At 36.3% G+C, this 22,305-nt stretch overlaps 1 protein-coding gene across 5 annotated transcripts in view; it reads right to left on the reverse strand.

Annotated features, from left to right (window-relative positions):
• Positions 1–6,024: 6,024 nt before the first annotated feature.
• RBM25 (RNA binding motif protein 25) overlaps positions 6,025–22,305 on the reverse strand; it is a 53,977-nt gene continuing 37,696 nt past the window's right edge. For 2 of the 5 annotated variants that reach the window (XM_043982720.1, XM_043982724.1), the window contains 9 exons: positions 21,231–21,447; positions 21,022–21,111; positions 20,043–20,116; positions 18,778–18,928; positions 17,063–17,387; positions 16,110–16,384; positions 15,023–15,121; positions 12,288–12,335; positions 6,027–9,822 (listed from right to left, as the gene is read on the reverse strand). In XM_043982720.1, the coding sequence (XP_043838655.1) occupies positions 9,730–9,822; positions 12,288–12,335; positions 15,023–15,121; positions 16,110–16,384; positions 17,063–17,387; positions 18,778–18,928; positions 20,043–20,116; positions 21,022–21,111; positions 21,231–21,447 (1,372 nt within the window). In that variant the 3' untranslated portion in view covers positions 6,027–9,729. Of the gene's footprint in view, positions 9,823–12,287; positions 12,336–15,022; positions 15,122–16,109; positions 16,385–17,062; positions 17,388–18,777; positions 18,929–20,042; positions 20,117–21,021; positions 21,112–21,230; positions 21,448–22,305 lie in introns of all 5 variants that reach the window. The other 3 variants (XM_043982723.1, XM_043982721.1, XM_043982722.1) reach the window with 3 other exon arrangements.

The following is a 22,305-nucleotide window of genomic DNA, read 5'->3' on the forward strand; positions in this document are numbered from 1 at the left end:
TATCATCAGGGGTCATAGAAGAAGTCTAGTAAATATCTAGGAGTTGTTCTGCTATGTCTTGATGATCTTAAGAATGATGGGGGAAAGAACAATACACTGAGGAGGGGGAAAGAGGGAAAGGAAAGTTAGGGACAATTCCATAATCAGGATATAGAAGATATCTATACAAGAAGAGAGGAGAAAGTAGAAGGAAACAAATGACATTTGAATCCCTCATCTGAACTGGTCAAAAGACAGAAGAATATACACATAGTTATTGAATATACACATAGTTATTGAAAAACATTTCACAATAGGGAAAGGGGAAAAAAGAGGAATAGGGAGAATTAGGAAGGCAGATTAAGGAAGGGATTAGTCCTAAGCAAAACAAATTATACAGATGATATAGCTCTATTTGAGGTAGCAAAGAATGGGAAGCTTGAGGGGGTGCCCATAAATTGGGGAATGAACAAGTTATGAGATGTGGATGTGATGCAATAGTATTGTACTTAAAGTCCTAATCAGTGTAATGACCATCAAGGATTCCAGAGAACTAAATGATGAAACATGTTAATCATTAAAAGAAAAAATGGAGAGCAGAAGAATAAGACAATGAAGAAGGAGGAAAAGGTAAGTTAAAAATGATCTCACCAGGGGCAGCTAGGTGGTGCAGTGGATAGAGCACTGGCCCTGGATTCAGGAGGACCTGAGCTCAAATCCGGCCTCAGACCCTTAACACTTACTAGCTGTGTGACCCTGGGCAAGTCACTTAACCCCAATTGCCTCACCAAAACCAAACAAAAACACCAGAAAAATGATCACCTAATTAGGTGAAGTAATTTATAATATAAATATCCATACAAACGAATGGGGGGGGGAAACCACTGATGGTTTCAACTTCACTCACGTGAACTGGTTAAAGGGAAAAATACAAACAGAACTGGGTACAGGGGGATAGGCAAAGGGAAGCAGGCCAGGATAGATTACGGATTATTCCTAAGCAAAACAGACCACTCTTAACAATTTACAAAAATATTTATAGTTTTGAGGTAGCAAAAAATGAGAACCCTAAAAACTGGGAAATTGACAAACAAGGTATGGCTTAGAAATGTGATGGAATACTACTGGGTTGGAAGAAATGAAAGGGATGAGTTCAAAAAAATCCTGGTAAGACTCATATGAAGTATGCAAAGTGAAGTAAACAGAACCAGTAGAAAAATTCATTCAACAGTAACACAGTAAAGGCAAAGAACTTTTAAAAGAATTAAGAACTTATCAATGTCCTGACCAACCACAATTCCAGAGGATTAATGGTGAAACATGATTCACATTTCCTGATAGAGGTAAAGAATTTAAAAATGTAGAAAAGGGCAATTTTTTTCATTTCTTGGACATGGCCAATGTAAAAGTATGTTTTGACTTTTTCTTTAGTTCTCAAGCTGGAGCTTGGGAGGGTGGGGGGGGGTGGAGATGGGAGGGTGAGAAAGCAAAGTTTTGCTGACTAAAAAAGTTTAAGTTCAAAAATATACAATGCTATTCCCTCTTATTCTGTATCTTTTGAATAAAGTAATCCCACCAGAACCCACAGATTCATGGGTTTCACTCCAAGTTCTCTGTAATACCTATGAGGTCAAATTTGCACCTTTGTGTTAGAATCTCTAGTTCCTCATTTGTTGTCTAAAGTTTGGGCATTAATTGACAGTTGAAACCATGGTTTTATTTATTTATTTGTTTGTTTATTTATTTATTTATTTATTTTGCTGTGTCTTAAATAGCAAAAGGGATAGATTCAGAGAAACGTGGGAAGTCCTGTATGAACTAAGACAAAGGAGAACCAGGATGACAATGACTACAATGGTATAACAGAAAACAACTCTGAAGGACCTCTAAGAGTTAGGACGGACCAAGGTAATGACCTAGAAGAGATGATAAACCATGCTTCCTACTTCTTGACTGAAAGGTGAACTGGAAGTGGAGATGAGACATTTTTAGACACAGCAAATGTATGGATATGTTTGACATGACTAAGTTATATAGAAGAGCTATTGTGTGTGTGTGTGTGTGTGTGTGTGTGAGAGAAACTTGGGGGGGGGGGGCGAGAGGGAATAGGAAGTGACACCAAAAATATATAAAGAGCATCAATGAACCACTCAGAAATAAGAGTACAGGAGGAGTTCCAAAGAGGACAGACAAGAACTGAAACTTAAATTTGAATTAAATATTCAAAAGCTATACATAGTAGAAAAAGCATATAATAGTTCAATTTCATAATAAATCCCTTGTTATTTATATATCAAAATGTCCAACTTTTTTATTAAATTCATAATTAGAATTTAATTTAAAAAAAACTAGCAAGTAGGACAGTTCACCTGGAATAGAGTTAAGAACAGTAAATTGGTTTGTATCTTATCCAGAGATAGTAATGAAGCACTCAAGGTTTTTTAGCAAAGAAAATGAACACTTTAGGTGCACGATATTTCAGTGTTACTTAGGTTTCTAGGATATTTACTAATACTAGACAGAATGATTAGTTTTGTTTTTTGGGTTTTTTGCAGGGCCATGGGGGTTAAGTGACTTGCCCAGGGTCACACAGCTAGAAAGTGTCAAGTCTCTGAGGCTGGATTTGAACTCAGGTACTCCTGAATCCAGGACCGGTGCTTTATCCACTACCCCACACCTAGCTGCCCCCCAGAATGATTAGTTTTGAAACCAAAATCAAGTAATACCACCAACTTTATTTAAGGGTGCTATATTGGACAACAAAGGCCTTAAATTTGGGAGATTTTGGCTTTAAGTCCTTTCAGATTATGTCTGTGATCTTGGGCAAGTTATTTAACTTCTCAGTGACCTGGGAAATTCTCCAAGAGTTTCTAAGTGCAAAATTGGTACCATCTGTATTTGTAAAGGGGATTTACTCACAGGTAATTCCATACCAATAAAGTCACACAACTAATTGAAAAGTTTCCTAGTGATAGGGTCCTGACTTCTTGGGTTTGAGATATTAAAAGATAAAGCAACAAAAAGAAATGCTAGGAGGCAGCTAGGTGGCAGGGTGGATGAAGCACCAGCCTTGGATTCAGGGGGATCTAAGTTCAAATCCAGTCTCAGACACCTGGTACTTACTAGCTGTGTGACCCTGAGCAAGTCACTTAACCCTCATTGCCCTGAAAAAAAGAAATGCTACTCTCCTCACTAGCCATTTTTACTATTTGCTATGATTGATGTATTTTTTAAAGTCACATTAGTCTTTCCCAAGACAATCCTAGATTCAGAAAAACAAGTGAAAATTTCCATTTATAAATTTCCATTTCTCTTGAATTAGTATGTACGTTTTTATGGTAGATAAGAGAGTAAGAATTACTATCCTCATAAAGGCTACCTAAACAACTGAAAATCACTACATAGCAGTGACAGACAGCCCAGGATGAGTATTCAGGTATCTTCAATGCTAATCTAGAGTTTTCTACTAGAGTTTATTATTAAAACTACTTAATATCTTTAGTTAACAAAGATCCATAATTAGCTTTTGCACATTCTCATCAAGGACCAAATGACATTAATGTATTTGTAAAATGTTATAGGTCAATTACTAGTGAAATTGTTTTCTGTGATACAAATTGATTTTTTTTAATCACTGAGTGATACAAATGATTTACCAAGAGTCCTTGTGATGTTGTATATGGCTCTTTGCTGACTGGCAGAAACCTCTTTGTTAATGAGGTTACCTTTCCCTTCCCCTGCTAAGTACTATGTCTAGTCATAGAATAATTGCTCTCTTTACTGCAATAATCAGAATCTTGGTCAAGTACTATTGTCCTTATGATGGTTAGAGACTAGACTGCAAGCTTTTTTGGGCTGAGCCTCACTGGTTCATAGAACCAAAGGGTGAATTCCCCAAAGGTGACTTTATCAGGTTGGGGCTTGATCCTCAGCCATGCAGGTCTAGCAGCTCAATTTGACAGTTTGCCAAATGGTGGGTCAGGCTCTGAGGAACTAACCCATGCTATGTTCTTAAAGGTTTTCAATGGCAGATATATTTGACATGATAGCTGAGAAATTCATTACAGAATAACTTTGCAAAAAATGTAGAAATCTAGACCAATTATCTCATTTTACAGATAGTTTTATGAGTGACAGAGCTGAGATTAAATGTGATTCCCAATCCAATATGCCTTTTGATATCCTATCATGTCATTCAGAATGGTATTTGGTGAGCAATTAAATCAGGGCAAGGGGTGCTAAATGTATTAAGTGGTATTCCTATTAAACAATATTAGCCTACCTAATGAATTTTATTTCATTCTAAAAATATCTTGGTCCAGTTTTAAAATGCAAAACCCCATTACTGGACAATTCCAAAGAAACAGTAATATTTGTTTGGCCTATGCATATTTTCTGAGGTCCCCCTCCCAAAAAAAACGCCTGGGGGGTGAGGTTAGAGGGTATAGAGAAAAAAATTTCTTGACTGAAAAATCTAAAAAGAAAAAAATTTCTTGCTTCCCAAAGCTTGTCAAGTAGGAGAAATGAAGTGACTTTCTAATGGTCATATAGCTAGTTCTTGATACTTACATATTAGCTACAAGACATAAATGAACTGTAAGCTCTGAGGACAGGGATCTTCGGATCCCTACCTAATGAAGAAAATTAGCTTGCTCAGAAAAAAAAAATTATCAAGGTCTATATATGATGAACATGCTAAAAGTAGATTAAAACTTAATCTCCTTCAGTTACATTTTAAATTACAAATGATGGAACTTTTAAAAAGATACTAAGGATGGGGCAGCTAGGTGATGTAGTGGGTAAAGCACCGGCCCGGGATTCAGGAGGACCTGAGTTCAAATACAGCCTCAGACATTTGACACTTTACTAGCTGTTTGACCCTGGGCAAGTCACTTAACCCTCACTGTCCCCTCCCCCCCCAAAAGAAACTAGGGACTCTATAAACAGCAGCATAACAGCAACACAGTCAGAATCTCTCTCAGGATACATTACTTTATAGAAAAATTTCCACAGATGTTGCCACATATTGGTTTGTTTGAAAGTGGCACTTAACCTTGAGCCCAAATTATAGTGGTATGTTCTATAGGCATTGGCAGCAGCCATTTGCCACCACAGCTGAGCTTCCAGCTATCATTTCTCAATGCAAGTCAAAGGATATCAACTTCGGACAGGAAGGGAGAGAACAAGCATTTATTAAGTGCCTACCATGTGCCAAGCACTTTACAATATTTTTTTATTTGATCTTCACAGCACTGTGAGGTAGGTACTATTATTATCCTCATTTTATGGTTGAGGATATTGAGGCAGAAACAGGTTAAGTGTCCAGTCAACCAATTGGATTAACAAATGTTTAAAATCGGGGCGCTAGGTGGCGCAGTGGATGGAACACTGACCCTGGAGTCAGGAGGACCTGAGTTCAGATCCAGCCTCAGACGCTTAACACTTACTAGCTGTGTGACCCGGGGGAAGTCACTTGGCCCTAATTGCCTCACTAAAAAAACCAAAAACCAAAACCAAAAAATGTTTAAAATCTATTATGTACAAGCACAGTGCCAAATGCTAAGGTTACAAGGATTAAAATCTTTGTTCTGAAAAAATATTCTGCATGAAAATGAAAATGAGTGACTGCTGAAAACTGGGGAAGCTGAAAAAACTGGGGAAGCTGAAAATTAGAAAGATACTCTCTAACCTCTCTATCTGAACTAAAATATCAACAGTTTAAATCAAGAGCAACAGTGCAGCTTATGTTTTTAGCCATTAAGCTTTTCTTTAAAAAAGGCAGTGTTTCACTCAGGCTTTAAAAATCTTCCACTGTCATTTCAATGGGCATCTTAATCCCCCAAAAGGGGAAGGTTCATAGAATTTGTTGATCTTTAAATGAATTTGATTCACACCTTAATTCTTAATATCAAAGTGTAGTCTTTTTGTTTGGCTAATTAGCGAACCTTTCATACACTCTAACCCACTAATCCTACTATTGGTTTCTATGAACACACAGGGAACACTATGAAGAAGAAGAAGAAGAAGAATACCAATTTACATGAAAATATTTATAGTAGTATTATTTTTAAGAGCAAAAATGGGAAATTTTTATATGTACAACAGGGGAACAGCTGAATAAATTATGGTATATGTGTAAAATAACATTTTGTACTACATGGAATGACAAATATGAAGAATTGGAGAGTATACAAAACAGAAAAAAAGTTGCAACCATGCTGACCTAACTATTCCTCAACCTCTACACTGTATCTCCTCATTTGGCATAGACCGTCTCTCTGACATGCGCTGTAATCACTTCTCTCAGAATGTCTAGCTTCCTTTAAGACTTAAACTCAAGTGCTACAATCCCACCAGTTTTGCTTGCTCTTTCCTGAAATTAGCCTTTATTTGTTTGTGTACAGATTGAAAACCACAGCCTCACTTGCCTTGAGGGCAAGGATTTGTTTTGTTTTTATCTTTGTATCCGCAGACTCTAGCACTGCCTGGAAACTAAATAAACCATTTGTGGAATTAAATTTGAGATAGAGAATATAGTTAGTTGCATGGCATAATGGAAAGCCCACTGGTTCAGAGGTCAGAGGACTTGGGTTTAAATCTCACTTCTGACATTTATGAACTGCTTGAATTCAAGCAAGTCACAATCTCCCTGGACCTCAGAATTTACACATTACACATTTGTAAAACAAGGAGGCTAGACTAGATAATCTGTATCTTCCAGATTTAGATCTATGGTCCTATGATAACACACAGTTACTACTAGTAGCTAGACATTAATGAAGACTTTAAATGGCAACAAATCAAGATCAAAAACAGTGGGCAAACTTGGTACTAATACAGCAGACACCCTCCTTTTAAGGAACATGAGTCTATTACAGGGTAAAGTTTGATTCATTATCAGTAACAATCACTTCATTGTCGTTACTTTTCAATGTTTTGGGGATTCTAACATTGGAGATTCAACTGGAAATACGAGATGGAGGAATTGTGGGGATGTATAGAAACAGCATCTATTAATTTTTTTTAAAATATGCTTCTGCAGAAATTGCATATTCAAAATGATTTTTTAAGATGTCAAACCAGGGGGAAGAAAAAGGGTCCTGGTCACAAAATCCAAGGTATGCAAAAGATTATGCTGTATTTCCTATATTAGTTGCTTAGCAGTGTAACTGTTTCACAGCACTCTAATGTGGAAGTACACAACTAAGATAAAAATCCATGAAGTGATGAATGAATGCATGGTCTAATTACTTAGGCAGACAATCCAGGAAGTCCAATCCATTCACAAAAAACTGTGTGCATGTTTCTGTGAAAGCTGTGTCAGATAAAACAATATACAGTACCAGTCATAAAAGCATGTTAAATAATATTTTTAAAACCAACCTCTCAATATTAGTGTTAACATTTTTAGACTTTTCTTAAGTAGATCTAAAATGTTTTCAGTTATGTACTATCAGTTTTAAAAATCCTAGAATCCAGGGCAGCTAGGTGGCGCAGTGGATGGAGCACCGGCTCTGGATTCAGGAGTACCTGAGTTCAAATCTGACCTCAGACACTTAACACTTACTAGCTGTGTGACCCTGGGCAAGTCACTTAACCCCAATTGCCTCACCAAAAAAAAAAAAAATCCTAGAATCCTTCACGTTTTTCATATATGTAGTTTTTCTTCCCAATTCGAATTTTCCACAGTATATGAAGCCAACATTTCCAGAAGGACAATATACAGTAAGTGTGGAGGGGAAAGATAAACATAACCATGAAAAGAATGATATAGATAAAAATCAAACTTAAATATGTAAAAGACAAGATAGCTTAAATCTACTAGAATAAAATTTGAAAATGGCATACTGGACCAATGAAGTAGAAGCAATTCTCCAGTAACATGTCAAAAGAAGTGTTAACTATGTTAAAGAAAACATGGCTGTAACTATTCTCCAAACAATTTCTATCACTGAAATGGGACAAAGATTAAAGAAAAAACAATTCAGGAAAATAGTCCCTTTCTAGAGATCTTATTTTGTAATTAGAAAATGATACTGGATTTCTTCCTTAAGTTTTCACCTTAACCAAAATTTAAAACATTATGACAATAAAGGCATTTCCACACATGTAAAGGAGGTCCACTCAAAACAAGATAGTACTTCTATCTTTACTAAATACCCATAAAATATTCGTGAAAACCCCACAAAAACTCATCCCATATTTTGAAATTAAGTTTTCTAGTCTGCACCACACAATTATAACATGATGCCATTTATTTAACAAGACTCTGAAAGAATCTGAGTCCCCAGATCAAATATATACATTTTTTAATATTCGAAATATTTACATGGTGGAACCTTTTCACGTTCCCATTTGTTAAGAACAGTGTTTTCAAATGTCCCCTCAAGATGAAAGAAATCTAGTAATACAGGGTCACAGTTATGCTTTTCTAAACAGGTTGACCTGTTTTGCTCCCTGGTGAAGTTCTGTCCTACAGTAAAGACAGCCCATGGTATATCTTTATGCACATCATCAGATTTTTAACCTGGATATGTAGAGGTAAAACAAAGTCTCCATGTATGTATATATTTTTTTAAAAAAAGGTAAGCCATACAGTCTCCTTACAACTAAAAAAAAAAATAATCAGTGGTCAAAAATGTCTAAATGGATGCCAAAATGTTGTTTTCTAAATTGTTATGTCCAAATATATTAATGTTTTCTCCCATTTCTCCCAATGTTGAAATTGGCTTTTTTTGGTCTTTTTTTTTTTTTTAAAGAAAAACATTTCTTAAAAGAATTTTTTTCTTTAAAAAATTTTTTTAGAAAGCTGAGATTTTATAAGGAGATACTAAATGGAGCTATAATGGTTAAAGCCAATGAATGTAAAAAAAATGTGCTCTAGAAATTAATGATCAGCCTAAAGAAATGTAAAAAGCTCTGCATGACTCATTCTCCCTCAAGAGAAAAGCTGAAGGAGCCAGCTAAACAGGGGAACCCCATCCTGTTCAACAGAATGCTGCACCATAATACAATCCCATGCACTGAGACACTGACAATTCAATTGTCCAAGACATTAAGGTTGGCACAATATCACTACTTTCCCTTTAGGATCCTGAATCATGAAATGTTTAAGGCAGCTGCCCCTAAGACAAATGGGGGGGGGGGGGGAGGAGGGAGGGACACATTCATACATTCACTCATGCTCATACACACATAGTTTAAAGAAGAGTGGGTTACCCACTTGACACATTCTTACATTCTAATTTAAATTCTATACCTTAAACAGGACTTGCCATTTCTGATCAGTTTTTAAATTAAAAAGGGCACTGGGGGGTGGGGGAGGTTATAAAAGATGGCTGATACTCTTGCAATAAAAAATGATTATCTTGGTTTTCTAACTGGTACAATTCAACATTAAGTGCAATTTTGCAAAAGAACCAGGGAGTCATTTTAATATTTACAAGGAACAAATTAGCAGAACAAGATTATCAGAGAGGCGTTGTACAGTAGCTGCAGCTTATAAAACATACCAGTAATTGTACCTGGTGAGTTATAAAGAGAACCAATGTAGGATTCAGATAACTCTATAACCGAGGGAGAACAGAGGGGTCTTAACAGAGCAGAGGACCAAAAAATTTTTCACATTTTCTACATTAAAAAAAATTACAGATCTCACAAGTGTCTTTTGAGGACAGATAAAATTCAAAGTCCTTTGAATGGCGGAAAAGGAGAAAAAATTTGAAATGGAACCTAAATGTAAAAACAGTTTTACTTCACAAGACCAATTTTCTTGGCTTCTGTTTCATATATCAATAATCTCCACATTTTGACTATAAAAACTTCTGCTTCTTCATCTAGTACCTGCAAGAGAGAAAAATAACTTGTGATTAAAACAATCACAACAATCTTCAATAGTAATTATCAGCACAAGTAATAATTCTAATGGCCAAGTTCGAAGGAGTATACATTAAAGTGTATTATTTCCAGCTATAACTTAAAGTGAGAAAACTGCCTAATGGGAATTTAATACTACAATAAATGTGAGGCAGGATCTCTCTATCTATGGTACTTTAAAACTTCACTACTTTTATCTATTATCTCATCCCTCTGGGTAATTCCTTCCAAAGACAAACTGCAACCCATCTAGAACTTAAATGGTGTTTAATGGTGGTTTTGCCCCCAACATTCATTACCCTTTGGCCAACCTGATGAGGAGCCTCTTTTCTCTGAACTTAGCTAGATTCAGGCAAGGGACATCCTCTTTCCAGCTTGGTAGGACCTGCCAGAACCTGGGCTCCATTGGCAGAGCCTTTGAGAGCATTATCATATCAAAGAGTCTACACAAGTAGAAAATTACTAAAAACAATGACAACTTTTTTACATTACTTAAGAATTGTGGTGCTATGGGTCTTCCTTGCACTGATATATTGTAACTCTAAAACTTAGAAAACAGTCAAGAGTGGTTATGGCTATATAAAATTGTTTAAAATAATTTATATATAGAAAAAAATATCTTTGTTACAAAGAGAAAGCTTAAAAAATGTATCCACAGAGGAAAAGCCATAACTACTGCCAAACTGACTTCAGGGGTGCTGTTGTCCAAAGTATTTCATCTATATTTTCTCATTTGCTCCCACAACATCCACCCCCCCAAAAAAATAATGTTGTTTTATGTTTGGCAGGTGATGGAAACAGAAGAGTTGCTAACTTTGAGGTAACAAATTTACCACAGCAATAGTCTTTTCCTACCTGATGGTCAAAAGGTATTCTTTAAAAAAAAAATTATGCAGTCAACCTGCTGGCTTTTATCATTTAAACTGAAAATGAAATTTATGGTACAGAAAATGCCAAGCTTACATATACATAAGAAGACAATACAGCCAAAGGTCATTTTATTCACACAAACTGGAATGGAGATAATATAGCAAATTAAATCCTCAGACAAGATCAAGAACTTTTTTTTTTTTGGATTATAGTCCAACATCTTCCCCTTTCAAAAAACTTTTGCTAGAGATGTTATAAAAAAAACAAATGTGATAGAACTCAGAAGATTTTTACTTTTTTTTGCTGTTTATGAGAAGTAATACTGAGCAGTAAGACAGTCAAAGTCAAGTTAAAGGAATAGCAACACATGCTCAGAATGAGAACTGACAACTATATCAGACTAAAACTTTTTTTTGTGTACATTGCATGACACTTCTCAAAAATTTCATTAACTGAAGGGCACCAATTGGACCAGTAATTCTATCAAGCTTTGTATCAAACAAATGAGTAATACTAAGAAAAAAGAAATCCCTAACCAAATCTCTGTGCAATGATGCTTGAGGCAAATCTGCAAGCAGCTTAAAAAGCTTCTTTGAACCCCTTGATACTAGTACTAGAACTGTATCCCAAAGAGATCATAAAAAAGGGAAAAGGACCCACATGTACAAAAATATTTATAGCAGCTCTCTTTGTGGTGGCAAAGAATTGGAAATCGAGGGAATGCCTATCAATTGGGGAATGGCTAAATAAGTTGTGGTATATGAATGTAATGGAATAGTATTGTGCTATAAGAAATGATAAGCAGGCAGATTTCAGAAAAACCTGGAAAGACTTGAGTGGACCGATGCTGAGTGAAGTGAGCAGAACCAGGAGAACACTGTACACAGTAACAGCAACATTGTGTGATGATCACCTGTGACAGACTTAGGACAATTGCAAAGAACTTATGATGGAAAATGTTCTCCACATCCAGAAAAAAAGAACTGTGAATTCTGGATGTAGATTGAACCATAATGTTTCTACTTTTGTTTTCACTTTTTTGAGGATTTTCCCTTTTGTTCTGATTCTTCTTTTACAACATTACTAATGCAGAAATGTTTAATGTGATTGTACAGATATAATCTATATCAGATTGCTTTCTGTCTTGGGGAAGGTGTAGGGAAGGGAGAGAGCAAGAACAATTTGGAACTAAAAATCTTATGAAAACAAATGTTGAAAACTGTCTTTACATCTAACTGGAAAATAATAAAATACTTTTATGATTTAAAAAAAAAAGCTTCTTTGATGCAATATATTTCAACAATCAGTGAAATCCGGGGCAGCTAGGTAGCGCATGGGATAAAGCACTGGCCCAGAATTCAGAAGGACCTGAGTTCAAATCCAACCTCAGATGCTTGACACTAGCTGTGTGACCCTGTCACTTAACCCTCATTGCCCCCCCCCAAACCGAACCAAAACAATCAGTGAAATTCATTATATACATGATGTTCAAAGATGGAAATTTTGTGACATCAATGAAATAAGGAAAATAGGACATGTACAGATAAGGAAATCCAACTTACCATGGCAACATCATCTAATATACTTTGTGGTGAACTATGGGCCATAACCTAAAAGAAACAAAAAACCTTTAATCTGAAAACTTTGAGGAAAAATACAATAATAATATTAGTGGTTCTAAAATAATTGAAATAGTTTTCAACTGAATTTAAAGAAACGTTATAGTATCTGATTTTATGCCCCAGAATCCCACACCTCCATATCTAATTCTAGGCCAGGGCCTAACAGTGATATAATCAACATTCATGCAAACACCCACCATGAATATAATCCATGTCAAGAAGTCTCTAGAAATGAGTTATGAACATTTAGCATTCCCTGAAATGCCACTTAGAATAACACACTTTTAAAAACATAAATTCAAATTTAAGTATTTTACAAATATTTATAACAAATGAAATAAATTTTTCATAAGAAAGTCAAGTTCTTAAAAAATCTCTGGCTGAACAAACTGAATGAAAAGAAAAATGTTCAAGGCATGAAGTGCCAGCTCTGAGAAATCCCTAGGTAGAAATGTGGTACTTAAGTAATTAAAAGGTGGTAATTTGGGGGCAGCTAGGTGGCAAAGTGGATAAAACACCAGCCCTGGATTCAGGAAGACCTGAATTCAAATCCAGCTTCAGACACTTGACGCTTACTAGCTGAGTGACCCTGGGCAAGTCACTTAACCCTCATTGCCCCCCCCCCCCCAAGGTGCTAATTTTTTAAAAAACAGGTTCAGAGGCATCTACTCTAATCAAAACAAACACTCAGTAGCAGAAAACTGACATCTCTACTATCTCAGAGATGAGCAAGTCAAGTTCAAACGTTCCACTAAAGTTACTTTTTCAAGATGGGCACTGGAACTGGGATCTAATGATAGAGGTTTCAGTCTTAGCTCTATTGTCATAGAGATATAATAACTTGTGGCAAATACTTTAATCTCTGAAGGTCCATGTTCTATTTTATAAAATAGGTATATACTTGTAATTAACTACAGATCACTGAGTGGTTAGGAGAACCAGGTAAAAATAATATACATAAAAGATTATGATGCCTTTTATCAATTCATAGTTATCAGAGGTATAATTTAATACACATTACAAAAGAAAAATTCATTTTGCTGATCTTTTTATGCTACAGAACCAACGGATGAAAATAAAAGTCCAGGCTTTCTCCATCCTGATCTCATTATCTAAACAGGCAGATGGAAAAATAAATAGTATTTTCCCCATATGCCACTAGTTACAGATATGCTGCTTTTATTGTAGTAACTAGCTTTTGTTAATGCAAAAAAAAAAAACAAACCAAAAAACCCCCCAAAAACCAAAAAAACACCCAAAACTTGTTTACTAACACTTAGCATAGTGCCCAGCAAGTAGTAAATGCTTAATAAATGTTTATTGACCAATTAACTCAGCAAAACTACTACTATGTCTATATCCCAAAGAGAATGGAAAATAGAAAAGGAACCCATAACATACAAAAAAATATTATGAGCAGTTCTTTTTGTGGTGGGCAAAGAACTGGAAACTGAGGGGATAACTATCAAATGATGAATAGCTGAACAATTTATCATATATGTATGTACTCTTTTTGTACTATAAACAATGACAAAGGGGTCAATTTCAGAGAAACCTAAGAAGACTTGTAAGAACTGATTCAGAAAAAAAAAAGAACTGATTCAGGATGAAGTGAGCAGAACCCAGAAAACAACTGATACATAACAACACTGAAGACAAAACAACACAGAAAGACTTGGAAACTCTGATCAATGCAATGACTGATCATGATTCCAAAGAACTCATGACAAAACATCCTACTCATCTCCTGAAAGAAGGGTGATGGACTCGGGATGCAAACTGAGATAAAGATGTATGTATACATAATATTTATATTTTTAACATGGCCAAAGCAGGAATTTGTTTTGCTTGACTATTCAGATTTCTTGCAAGGATTCTTCAATTTTTTTTTCAATAGTGGTCAAGTGTAGGGAAGAGAGAAAAGGAGATTTTTGTTTAAAAATTTTTTTTAGAAAAAATAATAACTTGTCAGAAAAGAAAGGATTATTGTACCCTTAATCAGATGCTTTGGGATAAAGGACCCAAACAATTTTTGTGGTGAAAAATTACTTTGTTTCTCAATTGCAGCTGGAGACTATACCTCCACATGTCTCAACAATATTCCAACAAGCAAGGTCAGTAGACTGGGACAATGCTGTAATCACACACTGCTTCCTGCTTCTCATCACCATAGAGAAAGAAGAGACAGCACAGGGCAATTTCCAACCATACTGCTCTCTTTAACACTTGGTTGCATGTGCATTTTTTGAGTGTGCTGGTAAGGGTTGGTGGACAGAATAAGGCCAAAGAAGGCCTGCGTGGCATATTGGTATTGCTATCAAATGCCTTATTTTGGCACAGTGGTGACCCTGAAACCTCAAAGGCAAAGCACAAGCTTGGGTAGGTCCAACTGAACTTGAAAAGGCAGCCTCGCTAAGCTTAGAGAAGCTCATCACCAGGTTAACTGTAAGGTGATCAATTTTTCAGATGAAGCAATCCTTAAAGACCATCAACATGGGGCAGCTAGATGGCACAGAGCATCAGCCCTGGAGAGCAGAGAACCTGAGTTCAAATGTGGCCTCAGACACCCTGGGCAGTCACTTAACCTCAACTGCCTTAAAAAAAAGGCCATCTACAAAATCCAAGATGGTCCACCTTGGAGTCTTGATATGAGAAAGAAAGCATAAAGTACTAACCTTAGAACAAACAAAATCAACTAACGTGGCTTCTTCTTCACCTATATATTCTATGATTTTCTTATTAATCCATGGTCTAATTCGGCGTTCCATTAATGTCTGCATTAGAAAGAGATAATGTTTATTTAAACTGCTTCAACATTTTTATGTTGTTTTATTTCAATATACTATTTATTGTAGTCCCATCTACTAGTATTTAATCTACAAGAAAAACAATACCTCACTGGGTCTCAGACTAAAATATTTCATCTGCATTCAACTATGTAACAATCATATTAAAATACTAAAATTGCAAATAACTTGCTTATAGCTACTTTTGACCTACAAACCTAGTTTCTAATAAGAACATTGAGGAAAAGGGAAGAGAATTAATCATCACACAAAACTAGTAATACACTTTACTATCACTTCCCTCAATATTTTCCTCAAATATCACTCATGGATGACCTTGCCTATTAGAAGCAAAAGTAAGCCCTGGGGAACTGTTCCATTCTCCTACCACAACCTGGGCTGACCAATTCCTCACCTGCTCTAACCCCTACACCTACTCTCAGGTAGATACTGTTCCCTGCCACTGAGCAGCTTCACTGGAGGTGGCCCAGAGCCCCAGTCCACTGTTCACATTGTGGGTACTACAGTCCTAACAGTGGCTAGTTGTGAACCAATCTTGGCACTGCTCCTTTCTCCTTGGCCTCACCATCTTCCCTGAAGCTGGAGCCTCTTTAATAATACTTCCCCTAATTAATATGTGAACTATTTGAGAAAAAGGACCGCCTCACTTTTTAATTTGCATCCCCAGTTCTTGGCATAAAGTCAGAACTTAATACACATTTTCCCATTTTATTCCAATCTTGACCCTCTCATCTAATTTTCTTTGCCAGTGAGAACAAATATGGATGTGTACACACATAGGCTAAAGAAGCTAAAGTACCACCTGAGGCTTTGTCTGACCACCATCTTCACAAGCATATATTTAGTATAGTATATATACGCAAAATTCTCTATAAATACCACTAATCAAAACCAAAAGAGCTTGAGTGATCAAAGCCATATAAAAGCATAATAAAACTTTAAAATTACAACTCACAGAATCTACAATAGACCAATCAAGGGGATATGCAAAGAGCTCAGGTTTAGCCGTCGGGATTTTCTCAATGAGACTTTTGATATGTTTGCGCTTTTCTTCTGTGTTAACAGTGCCTTTCGTGGAACTTTTATCATCTTCACCATAATCTAAAGGAACCAGTTTCCTTTTCCGGGGTACATCATCACTGTCTTCATCCTCAAATTTGTTGAAGACACTATCCACAGGGAGCTTCTTTCTCTTTACAGCATTGGGTTGGCCAGGACTATTGGAAGCACCTAAAATATGAGAATGATTTAGTAATCCTCCAAGGAAAATGTTTTCAATTATTATCTTATTTACAACCTGTTATCCCTGGAAAGTAAACAATTCTCACAGAAAAATCCAAATACAGCAGGGATGTGACATGGACTCCTCTGGCTATCAGGTAAAGCCCAACTACCCATTCTCAGATAGATTTCAAATAGAAAGAATACAGAATACAGGGAAACAAATTATATCAAAATATTTAAAATACCAAATTCAATGACCCCAGCTAAGATGCCTTGCTTTTGGCAGAAAACTTACTGCTCCCAGGTCCTAGAAAATTATACTTTTTTCATTTCTCAGAATCTGATATAGATGCCACTGTAAAACTATGAAAATGGTGAATTGGAAAAGCATTTTTCCAATGCTCTTAAATGATTAATCACCTCCAATTAATTCTTTAGCATAGGGTAAAATTTAAAGGTGGCAATGATACTCTTTGATCCTTTATCCTAAGAGACCAAAAAGAATATCGACATAGAGGGCAGCTAGGTGGTGCAGTGGGATAAAGCACTGGCCCTGGATTCAGGAAGACCTGAGTTCAAATCCAGCTTCAGATACTTGACACTAGCTGTGTGACCCTGGGCAAGTCACTTAACCCACATTGCTGGGGGGGAGAAGATGGATTATATATCTGTATCTCAACATACCCAGTTTAAGACTTAATCCTATTTTTGGCCTGTGTTCCTCAGGTTGCTGTTGATCTGGTGAGTTTTCATGGGGGATGATAATGCCACAGGGAGATTCATCCCCAGGAGTATTGGGGGTTGCATTGCCACTAGCAGATGAAACTGATGGGGCTGAGCTGATGGGCCTCAAGGTTGGTTTAAGACAAGGTTTTTGCTCTGGCTCCTCCTCTTCTTCTATGGGCTCTTCTCGTTTTTCTTCTTTCTCTTGCTTCTCTTCTTCCTCTTCCTCAGACTCTGGCTCCTGCTTTATTTGTGGTTGCCTGCGCCTTTCAGCTTCTTGTTCCATCTATAACGAAGTAAAAGCTGGATTAACGTGAATGAACTGCAACAGTATTGAATTCAAATTCTCTTCTTCCCCAAACAATAGAACATTTAAGGCAAGAATTTTTAAAAAGCAATTATTTTCTGTAGTAAGATATCCTGAGACTACTTACTCTGCACAAGGAGCTATGCAAAGCACTACACAAAATGTTATAAAGCATAAAGAACTCTTTTAGTACGGTGACTTTGAAAGGAGGACAAAGAAACTATGTTTCCAAACTTTCATTTAGAAAACTGAGGGGGGGGGGGTGAAGCTAGGTGGCGCAGTGGATGGAGCACCGGCCCTGGAGTCAGGAGTACCTGAGTTCAAATCCGGTGTATATATATATATATATATATATATATATATATATATATACACACACACATATATATATAAAATGGGGACAGCTAGGTGGTACAGTGGATAGAGCAAGGGCCCTGGAGTCAGGAGTACCCGAGTTCAAATCCGGCCTCAGACACTTAACACTTACTAGCTGTGTGACCCTGGGCAAGTCACTTGACCCCAATTGCCTCACTTAAAAAAAAAAAGAAAAGAAAACTAAGGGGAAAAATGACCAAAGTATAAATTCAGTAATCCATACATTATAACGGGACATCTCAACTGAGCTATCCATGATCCGATCTTACCAAGGTTCTAGAGTTACCAGAGTTAACTTTACATATAATGGATACAACAGATATGCTTGTCAGAAAGCTATTAGATAAAAATAAAATCACATTATACGCACAAAACTTGATACAAATAATTTATAGGAAATCCTAAAGGAATAATAAGTAAATATATCCCAAGGATCGCACTACTTTTTCAAAATCTCTGCAAAATCACCTAATAGTTCTTTCTATTTTTGTGGATCTTGTGAATTTTTTGTGTGTGTGTGAGGCAATTGGGGTTAAGTGACTTGCCCAGGGTCACACAGCTAGTAAGTGTTAAGTGTCTGAGGCCAGATTTGAACTCAGGTAGTACTGAATCCAGGGCTGGCGCTCTATCCACTGCGCCACCTAGCTGCCCCAATCTTGTGAATTTTTTAAAGCCACTTTTTACAAATGGAAACTTCTTTTAATTTAGTTTTTAGACACAAACACTTAAGATGAAAAAGAAAGGCACAGTAATATCAGTTTCTTCATCTGTAAAATGAGCTATATAACAGTTTAATTACCACAGAGGGAAATGCTTTGTTAGTCTTTAAAAAGTGCTGCATGAGTTTTTATTATTGTTGTTGTTGTTGCAAAGAATGCGACCTGCATCACTGCTATTAACCAGAAACTGAATTCCATGTAAGCTGATTTCACGTTAGTGAGAGAAAACCTAAAACAAATTATCTTTTTTTCAAATATAGCAATTTATTTCTTACTCTTTGGAGTTCTGCATCTGGGTCTGGATGTCCTTCTGCCAGAAGACGCTGTCTTATTTCTTCTAACTCCTCCTTTTCTCTCTTCCTATCTCGTTCATCTGCTTCCATTTCTTTCTCCCTGTCACGCAGTCTTTTCTGAAGTGCACTACCCCTATAAAAGAGAAGATTTTTAATGTATAAGTTGTTTTTCTTCCAAAGCTAATAAGCAGTGGAAAGAATGCTTCCAAATAACACTATTTCCCAAGTAAAAAAGCTATATTCCTGAGAACAAGGGCCACATCTTAAAAGTTCTCTGATTTTCCTAACGTTAATAAATATTCAATGATAAGCACCATCGAGAATATGATTTCTTCTTCAAGCTAAGCTATATTAGAAAAAATAAGCCAATCTGATTTTTCAAAAGCAACATCTAGTATGATTTTTAATGAAAGAAGGACCATTTCTTATCTGACTAGGAATTCAACATGATTGTAGTTTCCTTTAGCTCTAAAGCAGAACACTAATACTATGAAAATAATCAGTAGTTTTGAATAGCCTACAACCTTAAACTTACTGCATTCTTATTAACAGAGTCCCCACAGCCTTACTTGAATGATGAAGCTTTCCTTCTTGGGAATACTCCCAGAAGGAAGTGGCTATGCAGGACAGATAATGGCAACAGTGTATAACAGAGTAGTTACCCAAATCTTGTAATACTGTCCCTGCCTTTGCTCTGGTTCTACGCTTGACTGTGACAACATTACCTGCATCAGTAACATGATGAACACCAAACTCAAATTATACCATTATGAATTACAATCTGTACTGTTCCGTTTGTTACAATGAACAATAATTTGTCTAAGAGTGTCAGAAAGTCTGCCACCTTCCTCCTTTCACAAGAGGAGGGAGATCATATATGCATAGTGCTGCATACGTATGTCGGAGATACTCCTGGTTGAGGTGTCAGCAAGTAACGTGAAAACCAAAAGGCATCAATAAAACATATTAAGAAATCCATCAAATATGCTGAATTAAAGGTCAGAAAGCTATCTGTCAATGCTACAAAAGGAAGGCCTCTAAGGAGGGACTTATGGGGAAGGGTAAGATTCTGCCTTCAGGCTCCACAGGCAGCTAACAATTTTCCACATGGTTCCTATGCTCAAATTTTTCAAAACTTTAGTGTCAGGTATGTAATAAATCCCTAGGTTTCCCTGGAAAAAGAAAGTTCACTTTTATTAATTTTTATATAGTTGAAAGTATAATACTTATTCAAGAAGGTTACTTACCTATAATATTTAGGATCATCTCTGTCATCATCATAATCCTCCAAGAATTCTTTTAGCCGTTTGGCTTCTTTTGCCTTCAAAATAAAAACCACACACACACACATACAATAAAACCTTTACAATTACCATAAAATGTCATGGATTTAAATTAAATTTAGTTCTGATTAGATCAAATTAAATTATATTTATTTTTTTTAATTATGAGTCAGTAGAATATGCAAGAAATGAGAATCAAGCATGATATCAACCCAAAATATCTAAAGACATAATCTAATAACTATTATAAGGGAGATTTTTAAAGCTATAGAGAGCCTAGCTAAATACAGGATTGGATATCAAAGTCATTGGTAAGGGGTGCTTTTGAAAGTAATGTCCACTAATTTCATCAGTAACAGAGCGAATTCTCCGATTTCTCATTCCCAGAATTTAAGTTACAGGGTATCCCAAAATTCCTAGTGCAATTTTAAGCTATTAAGCCTAAATAGCTATTAAAAAGACACTATCTATAACAGACAGAAGCACAAGGTGGAGTTATAAGAATACTCTCCAAAGCAAAGAATAAAAAAAGTAATAGAATTCTAGCAAAGAATGAACAGATGGAACACACTAGTGATACATATTAAAACTTTGGTTTTTTTTTTTTAATTTCAAACATTTTACTTTTAAAAGCTCCATGTATTACAAACCCTTTGGCATTACAGATTATGAAATGAGTTTAAAGCCAGGACACAGTGTCTATTTTTATGATTGCCTTATATAAGTATAAAAAAAGGAGATAGAAAGAAGATATGAACAACTCCAAAGCCAGAAAAGGATACTGTATCATCTGCAGTTAAAGAATTCTAAGATACCACACAAACTCTTTTGTTGTACCAGAATTTTTTCTCAAACCTGACAATGAATAAAAAGTACCAAATGGGCATATCAATCTTTACTATACACAAGCTCCTATTTAATGTCTTTGGGCACAGATGCTTACCATTTCTCGTCGTCTCTCTTCTTCTCTTTCAGCCTCTTTTTCATATTCTCTAGTTTTCTTCCGTTCTCTGATCTCCCAATTCTTAAGTCGCTAAAGGAAAATGTCAGAAGTATTAAAAACAGTCAAGAAACAACCTTGTCCTGTGAGAGTGAGTCCCTCAGCAGCAGAGAGAACTTTTTTTAAAAAAAGGGGGTGGGGGGAGCCCTTACCTCTTGATAAGCAGCTTCCTTCTCCCGTAATTTTCTCTCTAGCTTTCGCCGTTCATAAGCATCTTCTTCATCCTCTTCTCGGTCTCTTTTCTTGTCTTTTTCTCTCTCTCGTTCCCGTTCTCTCTCTCTTTCCCTTTCCCGTTCTCTTTCCCGCTCACGCTCCCGTTCTCTCTCTCTTTCCCTTTCCCGTTCTCGTTCACGGTCTCTGCTCTTCTCTCTGCATAAAAGTAGTTTAAAAATCATTCTCATTTCTTAAAAAATTAGCCCAACAGTAAAATAGTTTACACTGTAAGAAATAGCTGGTGCTTAATTTCTAATGAAATCTATTTTTACCATTTGACTCCATCATGAATGGTGATGAGCTATGTTCCTGGATTGAATTCTAATCAATGAGTATTGTATTAGCATTCTTCTTGGCATTCCAAGAATTTAAGTTAATATTTCTGGTATGGGCCCCTTTGATTCATTCAGGGTAAAGGGAGTTCCTATAAGGAAAATGTTTCTAACCATGCAAATCTGCAACAGTTCTGCAAGTTATAGTTGTACAAAGCTGCCTGGGCACTGAGAGCTAAATGACTTATCAAAGGTCACTCAGAAAGTCTGTACCACAGGTGGGTCTTTGACACAGGTCTTCCTAATTCTGAGATAATTGCTCTCTATCATACTACTGTATATATGCATTATAAATTCATATCAAGGGGCAGCTAGGTGGCACAGTGTGTGCCACTAACTAGCTGTGTGACCCTGGGCAAGTCACTTAACCCCAATTGCCTCACCAAAAAAAAATGCTTCTTACTAAAATGTAATTGGGAGGGGCAGCTAGGTGGTGCAGTAGATACAGCACTAATCCTGGATTCAGGAGGTCTTGAGTTCAAATATGACCTCAGACACATGACACTTACTAACTGTGTAACCCTAGGCAAGTCACTTAACCCCAATTGCCTCACAAAAAAAAAAAAAAAAAGTAATTGGGAGGGGTAGCTAGGTGGCATGGTGGACAAAGCACTGGCCCTGGATTCAGGAGGACCTGAGTTCAAATCTGACTTCAGACACTTAACACTTACTAACTGTATGA

Source organism: Dromiciops gliroides, chromosome 2 (genome assembly GCF_019393635.1).
Source record: "Dromiciops gliroides isolate mDroGli1 chromosome 2, mDroGli1.pri, whole genome shotgun sequence".
Lineage (NCBI taxonomy): Eukaryota > Metazoa > Chordata > Mammalia > Microbiotheria > Microbiotheriidae > Dromiciops > Dromiciops gliroides.